Source organism: Pelmatolapia mariae, linkage group LG10_11 (assembly GCF_036321145.2).
Source record: "Pelmatolapia mariae isolate MD_Pm_ZW linkage group LG10_11, Pm_UMD_F_2, whole genome shotgun sequence".
NCBI classification, from domain to species: domain Eukaryota; kingdom Metazoa; phylum Chordata; class Actinopteri; order Cichliformes; family Cichlidae; genus Pelmatolapia; species Pelmatolapia mariae.
Genome location: NC_086236.1, coordinates 62,313,290 through 62,327,449, shown reverse-complemented (window position 1 = coordinate 62,327,449; position 14,160 = coordinate 62,313,290). Strand labels below are relative to the sequence as shown.

Sequence of the window (14,160 nt, the reverse complement as noted above, 5' to 3'; positions counted from 1 at the left end):
TAGTGTTGCATTTATAGAGAGTGACTTTGGACGTTGTGATACACATGACCACTAAGCATTGCAAAATACAACATTGCATGGCACTCTCTTGTCATTTGCATCAAAGAAAGTCCACATCAGACTGTGGGGGTGGTGGGTGCGGCCTTATCCTCAGATATGTTTTGCAAATAGGTAGATTGAGAGAGGTGGAATTAGCTTTGAATGGGTCTCTTGTATTTTAATGTTTCAAAGAGACGAGGAAAGCACAGTAGTTCTTCCTGCTGGAGGTTAATGTGTGTCTCTGCTCACTTGTCAGATGTAATTGAAGGGAACAGCTTATGAAAATGAGGTGGCAGGGACGAGGTCTTTAATTAGATCATGGACAGAAATGAATTAGAATCACCACTCTCATTACCCACAGCAAAACTGGAGCAGCACAACAGTGAATACAAAAAACTTTAATATCTTCGAGGCTGTGTTAGAGTGTAAACTGGGTTTTAAGTGGGACTAGTGCTTTGTCTCATTGTGCCACACTTGCCAAACAATAATATATGAGGACATTGAATTTCTGTGTTAGTAAATGTAAGGCTTATTTCCTTCCAGATCATTATTTATTAATAGTATTATTATACTTGTGAAAGGTCAAGCTTTAGCCTGCTTAGGGGATGAATAATGCAACATAGAAAACTGAGGACATCTAGTGGTGAGTCGGACAAATATGATAATTATAATAAGGTTCTTCTCCACATATTTTGACTTTCAAATTAGTATAATAGCTATATTTTTTATCGCTTTATTTTAAATAGTAATCACTACTAAGCATGACAATATCTCATCACAGTAGTGAAGAAAATCTGTCAATTTATACAAAGACAAAAAAAGATTAAGTAAGAAAGCTTTAATAATCCCGATCATTTTCCTGATTATTTTTAATTTATAGTTTCAGAAAAGGTGCAGCTGCACTGACCTTGAAATGCTTTACGTTCGCCCCAGTGTGTAGACTCGGGCATAAAAATTCGACCGCAGTTTAATCTGTAAGGCACAGTTTCTCCGCAGTTCAGCTCTCTCATTGGTTAATCCTGTATGAGCGGCGCCCAAGGTCTGCCTGAGCAAACAAAAGGAAGGAAAATTTACCCACATTACGAAACGGAAGGACGCAAGCTGTCTGTTGGAGAAGTGGCTCAACCAGTCAGCGCAGCCTGTCATACACGTGTTTGCTGTACTGCAACAACGTGGGCTTTCTTTACGAACAGAAAGAAATTCGTTAGATAAACACCACATCAGGTATTTCTGGACACTTTGCTATAGCCGTTTGGTGAGTTTGTATGGATTTTTTTTGGTGTCCCAAAATTGGTCATAACTAGTTAACTGATATAATAACACGATAAATATGACATTTTTCTTGTTGGATGCTAATGAATGAATCAATTTTTGTCTCTAAGTAAAATCTATAAGGCAGGACTTCGCACAAGACAGTATGGATAATGTTAGCTGGGTTACGACAGGTGAAAATTAATCAACCGACCAGTTTTCCTCTGTGAAATATGTATGTAGCAATCCTTTAACGACAAATTACCTGCGGCTAAACTCAGTAACCCACGAAAGCTCTCAGGAGCCCCTCTGGAGTAGTTACCCTTACTTATAGCGGCGCTCTTTTTTTCCCGCCAATTTAACTTCATACACTGTCAATAAAAACAACAATAACAAAAGTTAATGATTCACTGCGTCTTTCAGACCGGTGTAATTCGATCACATGTTAACACATTCTTAGGTTTTACAATTTGGATTTACCCACTTGTGTTCGTACAGTCTCACTGTAATGCATAGGTCCGAACAATGTAAACAAATGAATGTAAACAAAGGGTTAGCCACACCTCTATAAGGAAAAACACCATCATGCTGTCAGTTTAATCAAACCATGATACAGACAGACTGTGCTGTTAAGTGTTATAGCTATAAATTTACTAGGCACATAGAGAAGTTCTCCATTTAAATGTTGGTGCAGGGCAAGTACTGTACCTTGTTAAAATAGACCGTTTAGGAGTCGTTCTGTGCAGGACGTTTTCCTTGAATCTGACCCCGCCCCCAACGAACACACACACACACACATACAAACAAAATGATTTTTCTCTTGTCCTAACTTCTTGATAACTAAATTATTAAATATAACACATTTAACAAATATAACAGTTAAAATAAGTTGTTGTTTTTTGTTGTTACAGAAATGTCTTATAACTGTTAAACCCATTTACTTAACGTCAGTATATTTTAAAAGGACAGTAAGGGTGTGTCCCACAACGTATGTGCAGCCCTTGAAACCTATTTAGGCTGGGAAAAAGAAGTGACAAAAGGGTGAGATTACATGGCAAAGAAGAAGTGACATGATCGCATTGTGTACAAGCAGCATGGGTAGACTAAAGGTCAGTCCTGTTTGAGATGTTTTGTTTTCTTCCAATCTTGTTGGACTTGATTGAGTGATCAAGTCGGTCATTCTGACCGATGGAAGCCTGTTACATTTTACCAAAAAAGAAATTCCTTTCAATTCTGTTTACTTCCTTTATTTTTATAACTACATTTTTGACTTGTATAGTCCAATACATTCCACAGCTTGGGTCTTTTTCTGAGAAAATACAAATGTTAGCCCTGATTTGATACCCTGTTATGTTTATGTCGTCATCTACAAATAAAAATAATGTATTGATTCAGCCATATAAATTAAGTCTTATCTGAAATTGAATGCTCAGTATAAGGATGTCTATCCTTACCTTAAAAGAAGGCCAAAAATGTATTAAACAACATTATTAAATTCTACTTATTTAAATTCTGGAGTATTGGTGACAGGGTCGTGCCAAGCATAGCATACAACAATTAAAATATCTTGCTGGAAAGCTGGACATGTGTTTATTTATTTTTCCCAAAAACACTATAGAAAATTATAAAATAAAATGTCTTTTTTTTCCACTTGCAGAATGACCCTTGGGACTTTTAATACTATTTGTCTACTTGAGTAAATACAGCTTGTAAATGCCAGTATTGCTAAGAACTTGTCCTAGAAATGTAAAGTACATTTGTAAGTCATTTACTGGATTCCTGTTTTCTGTGTTTAGTCTTAGATGCCACTATGAAGTACATCCTGGTTACTGGTGGCGTTATATCTGGTATTGGTAAGGGCATCATTGCCAGCAGTGTGGGAACAATCCTTAAGTCCTGCGGTCTTCATGTCACAGCCATCAAAATCGACCCATATATCAATATTGATGCTGGAACCTTTTCACCCTATGAGCACGGTAAGTCATTTATAATTTACTGCTTTTAACAATGTCCTTGTCCTCAGTCAATTGCCATCGGCAGTTTGATTCAATTGTTTGATGGAGTTCTGTGGTTAACATTTGACAAGAAGTGCTGTGGGAGTGTTAGAGCCTTTAAGGTAGAGTAGCGTGGGCTCAGGTTTTTTCCATACAGTGTACAGTCACTGACCATTTTTTGAGGTGCACCTGATTGCCGATGGAAGCGTAAAATCAACCAATCACATGGCAGCAACTGAGTGCATTTAGGCATTTAGATAGGGTCAAGATGAGCTGATGAAGTTCAAACTAAGCAGCTGAATGTGAAGGAAAGTTAGATTAAGTGACTTTGTACATGGCATGGTTGTTTTTGCCATCTGGGTCGGGATTTCAAAAACTGTTGATCTCTTGAGATTTTTTATATGGTGTTCCCAAAAAAAGAGAAAATATCCAGCATATTTGTGTGTTTGCAACCACAAACACCTCATATACAGACCACCGACAGTTGGTCTGTATATGCAGCAGCATTTTTAAGCAAAAGCAAGCATTGGGTTGTACTGCTAGTGATGCATTAATGGCACTGCTTGCTTTTCCAAGTTTTTGTTGAACAAACTAAATTTAGGAATGGCATCATTCATAGCTCTGACTTTGGAGGCAAATGGAACACAACATTAGTTCACTGTACCAAAATCACAGATCTCATTCCAATAGAGAACCTTTGGGATCTGGTGGAATAGGGAAGTTGCATCATGGACGTGCAGTCAACAAATCTGCACCAAAGTAAGTCATGCTTTTATGTCAGCATGGACCAAAACCTCTGGACTGTTTCCAACACATTGATGAATCTGTGCCACTAAGAATTACGGCAGTCCTGAAGGCAAAAGGGGTTCCGACACAGTATGAGCAAGGTGTACCTAATAAAGTGTCAAGCATATATCTATTTGTTATGTTAGTAAGCGGGGCTCAACCAGGGCTCAGGAAGGATTTCTACCAGGTGAAAAGCTACTATGAAACAAGCTGTGTGAAAACAGTGATGTACTGTTTGTCTTTTCCAGGTGAAGTGTTTGTTCTCGATGATGGTGGGGAAGTGGATCTAGATTTGGGTAACTATGAGCGTTTCCTGGACATCCGCCTTATCAGAGATAACAACATCACAACTGGAAAGATCTATCAATCGGTAATCAACAAGGAGAGAAAAGGAGACTACCTGGGCAAGACTGTACAAGGTTGGATATTACTGTTTACATAACTGCTTTTATTGCCAAAACAGGCCTTAGGAAAGCGGATTTGACCTGTGTGCATGCATTTCTCAGGGTTGAGTTATACAATGCAAATGCACAGATAACTACAGCTAAAGTTTCTTTTCTTTTCTTTGTCAGTGGTGCCACACATCACAGATGCTATCCAGGAATGGGTAATGAAGCAGGCAACTATTTCAGTGGATGAGGACGGTGTGGAGCCTCAAGTTTGTGTCATAGAGGTAAGCTGGGATTTATGTTGTTGGCCAAGGTGACCTGTAGTGTAAATAAATATGCTGCAGTGGGAAGTATCTTATTTACATTCCCATGGGTCATTCTTTAGTCTAGTAGTTCTCAGACTTTTTAAAAAATAATACTCCACTTCAGAAGTGGAATCCTTGTTGAATTTTTCTGAAATAAAGTAATTGTAATATCTACAACAAACGTATTTTTCACATAAAACTGTATCATTTTCATTCAACTTATTTTATTTACATTTTTCAACTGGTCGTCTATGCCCCACTTGCGGTAGCTCCACACCTCACAGTCTGAGTACCACCGCTTTAATCATTTGTGCAATTCTGTTTTTCTAGTGATTTTGAGAACTAGACGACATTTTCCAAAAGGATTGAAAAAAAAAAAGCTTGTTGCCTGAAGCGATAGCAAATATTGGCACCATTCAGCAGCAGGTCTGAGAAATAGCTGAACCCGAACAAATGAGTGTCACTGTGATGCACCAAAAAAAAAAAAAAAAAAAACAGTAAAAACTGGTAAATAGAGGGATTTAAAAAATGATTTGCTGTGGAAAGGTTGTAAAAACACTGGCTCTGTTTCTAGCCTTGGGAAATAAATGTTTTATGTATTTTTAAAAAACAGTGTTAAATCATTGTGTTATAAATCAAGTGTTTATTTTACAGTATGTGCTGCAGAATTATTTTGTCTTTAATATATTTGCAGCTTAAAAGAGTCAAGTTCTCATAAACCAAGTTAAATTATTATCCTGCCTCTAGCAGTTCTTTCTATACAGCATACTTCAAACCAGCGCTGACAGTATTATGGGCTTGGTACTGCTGACAGTGTGCTGTATTTCCCAAGTCTTTCCAAAGTGCTGAGGCTCAGCCTGTGTATTCTTGCATGTAATTCTGTGCTTTAAGCTGGTGTTTTGTGTCCACAGCTAGGAGGCACAGTGGGGGACATCGAGAGCATGCCTTTTATTGAAGCTTTCAGACAGTTCCAGTTCAAGGTCAAAAGGGAGAACTTCTGCAACATCCATGTCAGCTTGATACCACAGGTATGGTTTGCTAGTGACCATGCACAACCAAGTAGTGTTTACAGATATTGTAGAAAAATTGATTACCTGTAAGATCACCAGATCTAATGGATAATTTGAAATATTTTTGTTTCATTATGTAAGTCTTAAATTCATTCTTTTGGTAATTGAAGGAACATGGTATTGAACGGGGGGGAATAATCACTTCGGACTTATATTGCACGGCCATTTATGCTTTGTTTTGTGTGGATGTATCTTTTCTCTAAAGCCCAATACCACAGGGGAGCAGAAAACCAAACCAACCCAGAACAGCGTCCGGGAACTCAGAGGGCTGGGATTGTCTGCAGATTTGGTGGGTAGTCAGATTAAACTGATTCTTATATCTGCAAGTCAAATGGGTGTACTATGGGTGATCTGCTAACTAGTGTGAGCACTAATAAAAAGTAAAGAGCACCACCACCGAGACTGCACTAAGCGTTAAAATGGCTAACTTGAATTAATTTTACAACTGCGTGCTAAATCAATAGATGAACTGTTTTCTGTAGGATTGATTTGGCAGGTTTTTTTTTACCACTATTATATCAGTATCATCTGATAATGTCTGTCACTGGATTGGGGGGAACTCACAGGGATCATTTTGTGAGGACGAAGAGTCATATGAGATGTGAAATGCCCGGTTTTAGGTTTTCTCGAGTCAGTTAGCACAAAGAAGCTGGTTTAAACTTGCTTAAGAGTGTACCTCTCAGATCTTGTCCTCATTCTTCTGATAAAGCCATCATTTTGAACCACATGTTAATTTCATTATGTACACAATCAAATAAAATTTGGAGTGTATTAAATCATAAACACTCAAGTGTGCGCTCTGGCATTATTTTGTTTGTATACATTATCCTGATATATGTCCTTCTTTTGGCAGATTGTTTGTCGCTGTGCAACTCCTCTAGAAACATCTGTCAAGGAAAAGATCTCCATGTTTTGTCATGTGGAGCCCACACAGGTGACATATTGTGATTTCCTGTAAAACTGTAGGTAGGGTAGGCTACTTATGTTAGTTATGAGCTAGTACAGTTCGTCTCAAAACTACTCACATCTACTATTTCAGATAATGTTGTCATATATTATAAGTAGAGATAACATTATATAATAATTTATTATTAAGTAATTACTTTTTGTTGCTATGATATCATTAGATTTAGATAGATGCTGACCTCAGATGTGTAGAAATGGAAAGCATATCCTCTCATCAGCCACTTTGTTAGGTACACCTGCTCAGGTGCTTGTTTGAGCCAAGCATCAGAATGGGAAAGAAAGGTGATGTGACTTTGAAAGCTGATCTACTGGGATTTTCCCGCACAGTCATCTCCAGGTTAATTCCAGAGTTTGGAGAAGAATAGACAGACTGCTTTGAGCTGATAGGAAGGCAGCTGTACCTCAAATAACCACTCGTTACAATGGGGGTATTCAGAAGGGGTCAGAATGTGGTGTAGAGAAATTGAAAGCGTGGATCCATCCTACTTTGTATCAACAATTCAGACCAGCGCTGATGTTGCAAAGATGTGGGGGATTTGTAACATTTTATACCAAGAGACACTGTGGTCCTTTTGATAGCTGAGGCATACCTAATAAAGTGACAGGTCAGTGTATAAAAATGGTTTAAAAAAAAAAAAAAAGGTAGCAGATGTCAACAAATAACACGTCTTCTAATTCCTTTCAGGTGATCTGTGTCCACGATGTCTCCTCAATTTATAGAGTTCCTCTGCTGCTGGAGGATCAGGGTGTTGTGAGCTACTTGTGCGAGCGGTTGAACTTGCCCATTGAGATGAGACCCAGAAAGATGTTCACAAAGTGGAAGGAGATGGCTGACCGGTAGGAAAGAGTATCTCAGCCTTTAACTATTTCTAATTTTGTCTTGAACAGGGAAAACTAGATACATTCATTTAAGGTACAAAAGGTGGACTTGGCTGCTATTTGTTTTGGACTGTGCATTTCGAAGCCTTGAACATCCACAATGCTGTTTTTGTTTGTTTGTTTGTTTGTTTGTTTTTGCTCCTTGCTCGTGACATAACCTCAAATACAACATAGAAAAAGAACTCTGTGTGTTTATTAAATTTAAAACTTGGTGTCAGACTTGGCTGAGTTTCTGGACCCCTTAATGAGGAAACTGAATGGAGGAGGAAAAAATGTAGATCATCCAGGCATGATCTTTTAGTCACCATTGCACTGCTAATGAAAAAAAAATATTATATTCACTTCTTGAACATACAGTGGCTTGCAAAAGTATTCGGCCCCCTTGAACTTTCCCACATTTTGTCACATTACAGCCACAAACATGAATCAATTTTATTGGATTTCCACGTGAAAGACCAATACAAAGTGGTGTACACGTGAGAAGTAGAACAAAAATCATACATGATTCCAAACATTTTTTTACAAATAAATAACTGCAAAGTGGGGTGTGGTAATTATTCAGCCCCCTGAGTCAATACTTTGTAGAACCACCTTTTGCTGCAATTCCAGCTGCCAGTCTTTTAGGGTATGTCTCTACCAGCTTTGCACATCTAGAGACTGAAATCCTTGCCCATTCTTCTTTGCTCTGTGACGGCCTCAGAGGTTGTCTAAGAGAATATTAGGAGCAACAACACCATGAAGTCCAAAGAACACACCAGACAGGTCAGGGATAAAGTTATTTTTGAAATTTAAAGCAGGCTTAGGCTACAAAAAGATTTCCCAAGCCTTGAACATCCCACGGAGCACTGTTCAAGCGATCATTCAGAAATGGAAGGAGTATGGCACAACTGTAAACCTACCAAGACAAGGCCGTCCACCTAAACTCACAGGCCGAACAAGGAGAGCGCTGGGCAATCTTGGAAGAAAACCTCTTGGAGTCTGCAAAAGACTTGAGACTGGGGCGGAGGTTCACCTTCCAGCAGGACAACGACCCTAAACATAAAGCCAGGGCAACAATGGAATGGTTTAAAACAAAACATATCCATGTGTTAAAATGGCCCAGTCAAAGTCCAGATCTAAATCCAATCGAGAATCTGTGGCAAGATCTGAAAACTGCTGTTCACAAACGCTGTCCATCTAATCTGACTGAGCTGGAGCTGTTTTGCAAAGAAGAATGGGCAAGGATTTCAGTCTGTAGATGTGCAAAGCTGGTAGAGACATACCCTAAAAGACTGGCAGCTGTAATTGCAGCAAAAGGTGGTTCTACAAAGTATTGACTCAGGGGGCTGAATAATTACGCACACCCCACTTTGCAGTTATTTATTTGTAAAAAATGTTTGGAATCATGTATGATTTTCGTTCCACTTCTCACGTGTACGCCACTTTGTATTGGTCTTTCACGTGGAATTCCAATAAAATTGATTCATGTTTGTGGCTGTAATGTGACAAAATGTGGAAAAGTTCAAGGGGGCCGAATACTTTTGCAAGCCACTGTAACATTACTAGACAAGTAGGCGTGACAGATTCAATCTAAGTTTCAGAACCTCCTAATACGTCAGCAATAATGATGCTTGTTATGATTTTGGTCACAAAACTTTCCCTAAAGAATGCTGACACCAGAAGCAGATTTATTTATTTTTTCTTTTCCCAGTGAGTACAACATACTGAGCGTTGAGGTAAAATGGGTAGCTGAGGAAGTAATCATTCAAAGAATGCACCAGATTCTGTACTATAAATCATCTCCCTCTCTTTTCAGATCCGACCGTCTCTTGGAGCATGTTTCCATAGCCCTGGTGGGAAAATATACAAAGTTAGCTGACTCCTACACATCTGTTATTAAGGCCCTAGAGCACTCAGCCCTTGCCATTAATCACAAACTAGAGGTCAAGGTAAGGAGACAACTCTCTTCTAATTTCTGAATTTTGCATCGCTGTTTTCAGTTTGGACTGTTGTCAGATAAACTTGCTATACTTAAATAAAACCTCACATATTCCTGTATTTGTACAGCCTGTTGTTGACCGATCTCTATCCAGATTACACTGTTTGTTGTTATTACAGTACATAGACTCTGCAGATTTGGAGACTACTACCCTGCAAGATGATCCAGTGAAATATCACGAGGCCTGGCAGAAACTCTGCAGTGCTCAGTGAGTAGACAAAACAAGGCGAAAACACGCTAATAAGTGTGGATAATCTTGGATAATCAGCAGCTGTCGATATTAAAATGTACACTCTGGTGATACAGTATTATAGTTCGTGCAGCTATGATAGTAGCAATATTGCAAACGGGTTGAAAGAGTTCACTTTATAAGTCCTGTTTGTCTGTGGCTGTTTCAAAAGAAGCAGTAACAGGGTATGTTACAAGTTGGGGACAGCCAAAAAGATTATTGTATTACTGCAGGGGGTTGTTTTGATAAAGGAAACACAATTTAGGATACTTCTTTTCTTCTTTCTTCTTCATTTTTTTTGAAGAAAAATGTCACTAGTGTGTCTTAATCAGATAGTATCACAAACGAAAGCTTTTCTAATTATGTTACTTAGTTCACTAACCATACTATACTGAATTATCTTACATTGGCTGTACAATACCAGCCTGGCATTTTGCTTTTTTAAGTTTTCCAGAGAGAGTGACACAAGGTTTAAATAGATTTAAGTGGTCCTACATGTGTCTGTGAAATCTCAGTGAATTGAGCATTGATGGTCTTTTCTGTCCTTTCCACAGTGGTGTCTTGGTGCCAGGAGGTTTTGGTGCAAGAGGAACAGAAGGCAAGATGCAGGCTATTTCTTGGGCACGGAAACAGAATAAGCCATTCCTGGGTAAGGGAGATGTCAGGCTATGCTGTATGTTGTGTATCATATTATATTGCAATTGGACGTAGTTTGAGCAGTTATTGAAAGACAAATAGGGGGAAACACATTGAGTTGATTATTGATATAGACTCAGTCTAAGCAGAGACTCTGTCCTACACACCTTAGTGCTGGGTGGTGTAGAGGATGTGCTGGGATGCTGTTCATATATTTTATGTATGATATGAATTTTTCAAATACCGCTTACACCAATGAAAAGACAAACCCCCTACTGGGGTTTTGTTTCAAGGTCTTGTATTTGTATTGGCTGCTGAAAACTCTGCGGTGCATATTGAAAGGGTAATCTGTATTTACTGCACACCTTTCTTTACTGACAATTAATCATGTGAGGTAGCACTTAATATCCAAATTCATTATATATAGTCAGTGATTTATATATTATATAAAAAGATGTTGTTTAATATTTAGAATTCCACTGGCCTTGTTTTTTGCAGGCGTTTGTTTGGGCATGCAGCTGGCAGTGTGTGAGTTTGCCCGCAGTGTTCTTGGATGGGAAGGTAAATGATTGTTTAGTTCTGCTGAGGACACAGCTAAGAAACATTTGCTTCCAGTTGTTTTCTAATTTAATGATGAATAAAGCTTCCACCTATTGGAAAGCTGATTTGTGCTCAGATCAGTTCATCTTGTGTTTTTCAGATGCCAACTCCACAGAATTTAATCCAGAATCCAAACACCCTGTGGTATGTTATCTTCTTTGTTTTTTTTACCATGCATTTTCACCATCCATTATCAGTTATATAATCTTGATTTGATCTCTACAGGTAATTGACATGCCAGAACACAACCCAGGCCAGATGGGTGGGACTATGAGGTTGGGAAAGAGGCGGACCATTTTCTCATCCAGCACCAGTGTGCTGAGTATGTATCTCCCTGGATCAAATGATACCTGGATTTCTTATCTAATTACTGTTGATAAAATATATTTTATTCTTCCAGGAAAGCTATATGGAGATGTGGAATATGTTGACGAACGGCACAGACACAGATTTGAGGTAGTGATCCAAACAAGGGTTTAAAGGTTTTTATCATACGGCGAAAAGTGTGGAAATTATTTTGTAAATACAAAATTTAATAAGCAAAACGTATTGTGTGCAGTATCTTATCTAACTTTGAGAGTTGATTTGAACATTATTTTGTTTTGTTGGGTCCATGGCTTTTCTTCTAGAAGTACTGCAAGAACAAAATAAAAAATAAAACCTTGAATCACAGAATCTTATCTTATTTCAGGTGAATCCAGAGCTGAAGCACCACTTTGAACAAAAAGGACTTCAGTTTGTTGGTCAGGATGTGGAAGGAGAGCGAATGGAAGTCATTGAATTAGAGGGTATGGGGAAAGTGTGTTTGAAATCCAGCACGCACCGGCTTCTTCTAATACATACAATTCTTGAACACGATGTAGAGAAATCATGTTTAACCCCAAACTGTCCTTCGTTCGTTTAAATGAAGCCTGAGGGAGCAGAAACATGTGCAGTAATACACAATTTTTTTGTTTCAGACCACTGTTACTTTGTTGGAGTGCAGTATCATCCAGAGTTCACCTCCAGACCTATCAAACCTTCTCCTCCATACTTTGGTCTCCTGCTGGCCTCTGCAGGAAAACTCCAGAGCTACCTGGCCAAGGGCTGTCGCCTTTCTCCACGGTAAACACCAGCACATCAATGACTTACCAATCCAAAAGTTATTTAAAGGAAATTAAACTTCAATGGTGACAGTCCAACGGTTTCAAAGTTTAGCTGTAACTGCAGCTATAACTTCCCAGTTCGCTTATTCCATCATGGTGTTTCTCCAACCTCCAAACAGTTGAATGTTATTTCACCTTGCTCTCATTTTTCATCATATTTAGCTGACATTTATGCTTTGATGACACTTTTAATAAGTAATCTGAGTGGTAAACATGTGAAAAAAACTCCTACAAATAACCTACAACTTGATCAATATTTAACATCAGTCATGAAGCATTTTGCCCACACATATTATATCTGCATTTAAAACCGATGCTATGTCACAACAATTCCAGCAGTTACAGTAAAACTGTCCCTATAATGTCTTGCTGATGTAATAATCTTATGAATTTACCTTTCATTTCAGGGACACCTACAGTGATCACAGTGGTAGCAGCTCTCCTGAGATGGACATGCGTGAGCTGAAGTTCCTGTCTTTGTAGAAGTAATTTTTGTGTACGCGTCGCTCATGGAGATCGCCCAGGAAATACCCTGACTGACTCTGCACAAACAATCTTTGTATTACTCTGTATTTTTGAATTGTTAATACTTTACTGTCATAACAATTTATAATTTATGTTCTTCAAATATTTTGCCTACAGCAAAATATTAAAGGTAGTGATTTCTGTTTATTTTAGTGTTTTAAAGTTGCTGCAAAAATCAAGTATTAATAAAGGTTTTATGAGGGAACTCAAACAAAATGTTGCTGTAGTGGAACTTGTTAAAAAAGAATACACTAAGGTACATGATTAAAGGGAAGATATCAGCCCATCAGTATAAAGTGTACTACCGTTATAATAATGATGTTCTGGTAAAATATTGAGAAGATGTGTATTTTGGAGTTTTTCAGAGAAATATTTTTCAGAGACTTTCTCAGAATTATTTGGTAAGTTTTTTGGAATTGTAGCATCTGAGAACGGGTTAGGTGGGATTATATATATTGGGAATTACTGATATATTTACCTTTTTAAATTGTTGTAATTGTTTTTCAGTTTTTTCATCTGTATTTCCCCATAGTTTAATACTGGTTTGGTTTTAAACAGTCTTTCTCTGTATTACATCCAAATCTGTTTGGACATGAGGCTGTGACTCTTGGGTGAAAATGTGAAATATTCTGCTCTGATAATGTTAAAGATTTAGGCATGAATCAATCACATGGATGTAGGCTTTTAATTTTTGCATGTAAGCTGTCATTTGAAGACTCGGTCACTTTGGAACACCATTAGTTTGTGAAGCCCTAAAACTGAACTGACCAGTTCAGGTTGCACAACTTTTGCCTATGACCAGTAAACATGATTGCCCTTTACTGCTATTTCTGACTAAGAACTGTTTAAAATGAAATCTGCTGATGCACAGTCATCTGACAGCTGGGGAAATTTAAGCAACCTTTGCGACAACAACAGAATAAAACTAAAACTACGATCTCAAATGGATCTTGAAGCATCAGTAAAAGCATCTAGTAGGTTAACACTATCAAATGTCCCTCTTGCATTTTCAGTCTACTAAGTAACATGAGATCCCATTTTGTTACCGTTGTGTGACCCAAGTGCACTGAAATGCCTTTTATTTATTAAATTTAGATGCATATGTTATGCAGCATGTCTGTTTATTTGTATTTTTTTTTGGGGGGGGGGGGGGGTAGAATATTACCCCTACAAGCTGTAAGTATGTGTGAATGACTTTTCATAAATACGCTGGTGTCACAACTGCCTGGGGATGGACTCATTATCCTACGAACCAGGACAGTGGAGAGGAAGCTTGTTGCTCTCCATGGTGCCTTCATGTAACTTGAACCCGTTCCATCACTGCATAATGTTAAGAGGTCACGGTCACTTTACATATAACTGTGAGAC

At 38.2% G+C, this 14,160-nt stretch overlaps 1 protein-coding gene across 2 annotated transcripts; it reads left to right on the top strand.

The window, feature by feature from the left end:
- The first annotated feature begins 1,161 nt into the window (after nt 1-1,161).
- Nucleotides 1,162-13,913, top strand: LOC134636036 (CTP synthase 1). 2 transcript variants are annotated; one of them, XM_063485786.1, is made up of 18 exons: nt 1,162-1,263; nt 3,087-3,266; nt 4,319-4,489; nt 4,643-4,743; nt 5,676-5,792; nt 6,040-6,123; nt 6,688-6,768; nt 7,486-7,637; nt 9,475-9,607; nt 9,777-9,865; nt 10,441-10,535; nt 11,021-11,083; nt 11,223-11,266; nt 11,348-11,444; nt 11,523-11,578; nt 11,814-11,910; nt 12,082-12,226; nt 12,675-13,913. In XM_063485786.1, exons 2-18 carry the CDS (start codon nt 3,101-3,103, stop codon nt 12,748-12,750), a joined length of 1,767 nt encoding a protein of 588 aa, XP_063341856.1. In that variant the 5' UTR covers nt 1,162-1,263; nt 3,087-3,100; the 3' UTR covers nt 12,751-13,913. The 2 variants fall into 2 exon arrangements, with proteins under 2 accessions (XP_063341856.1, XP_063341855.1); XM_063485785.1 differs by having other exon boundaries at nt 1,174-1,294.
- Nucleotides 13,914-14,160: the final 247 nt, after the last annotated feature.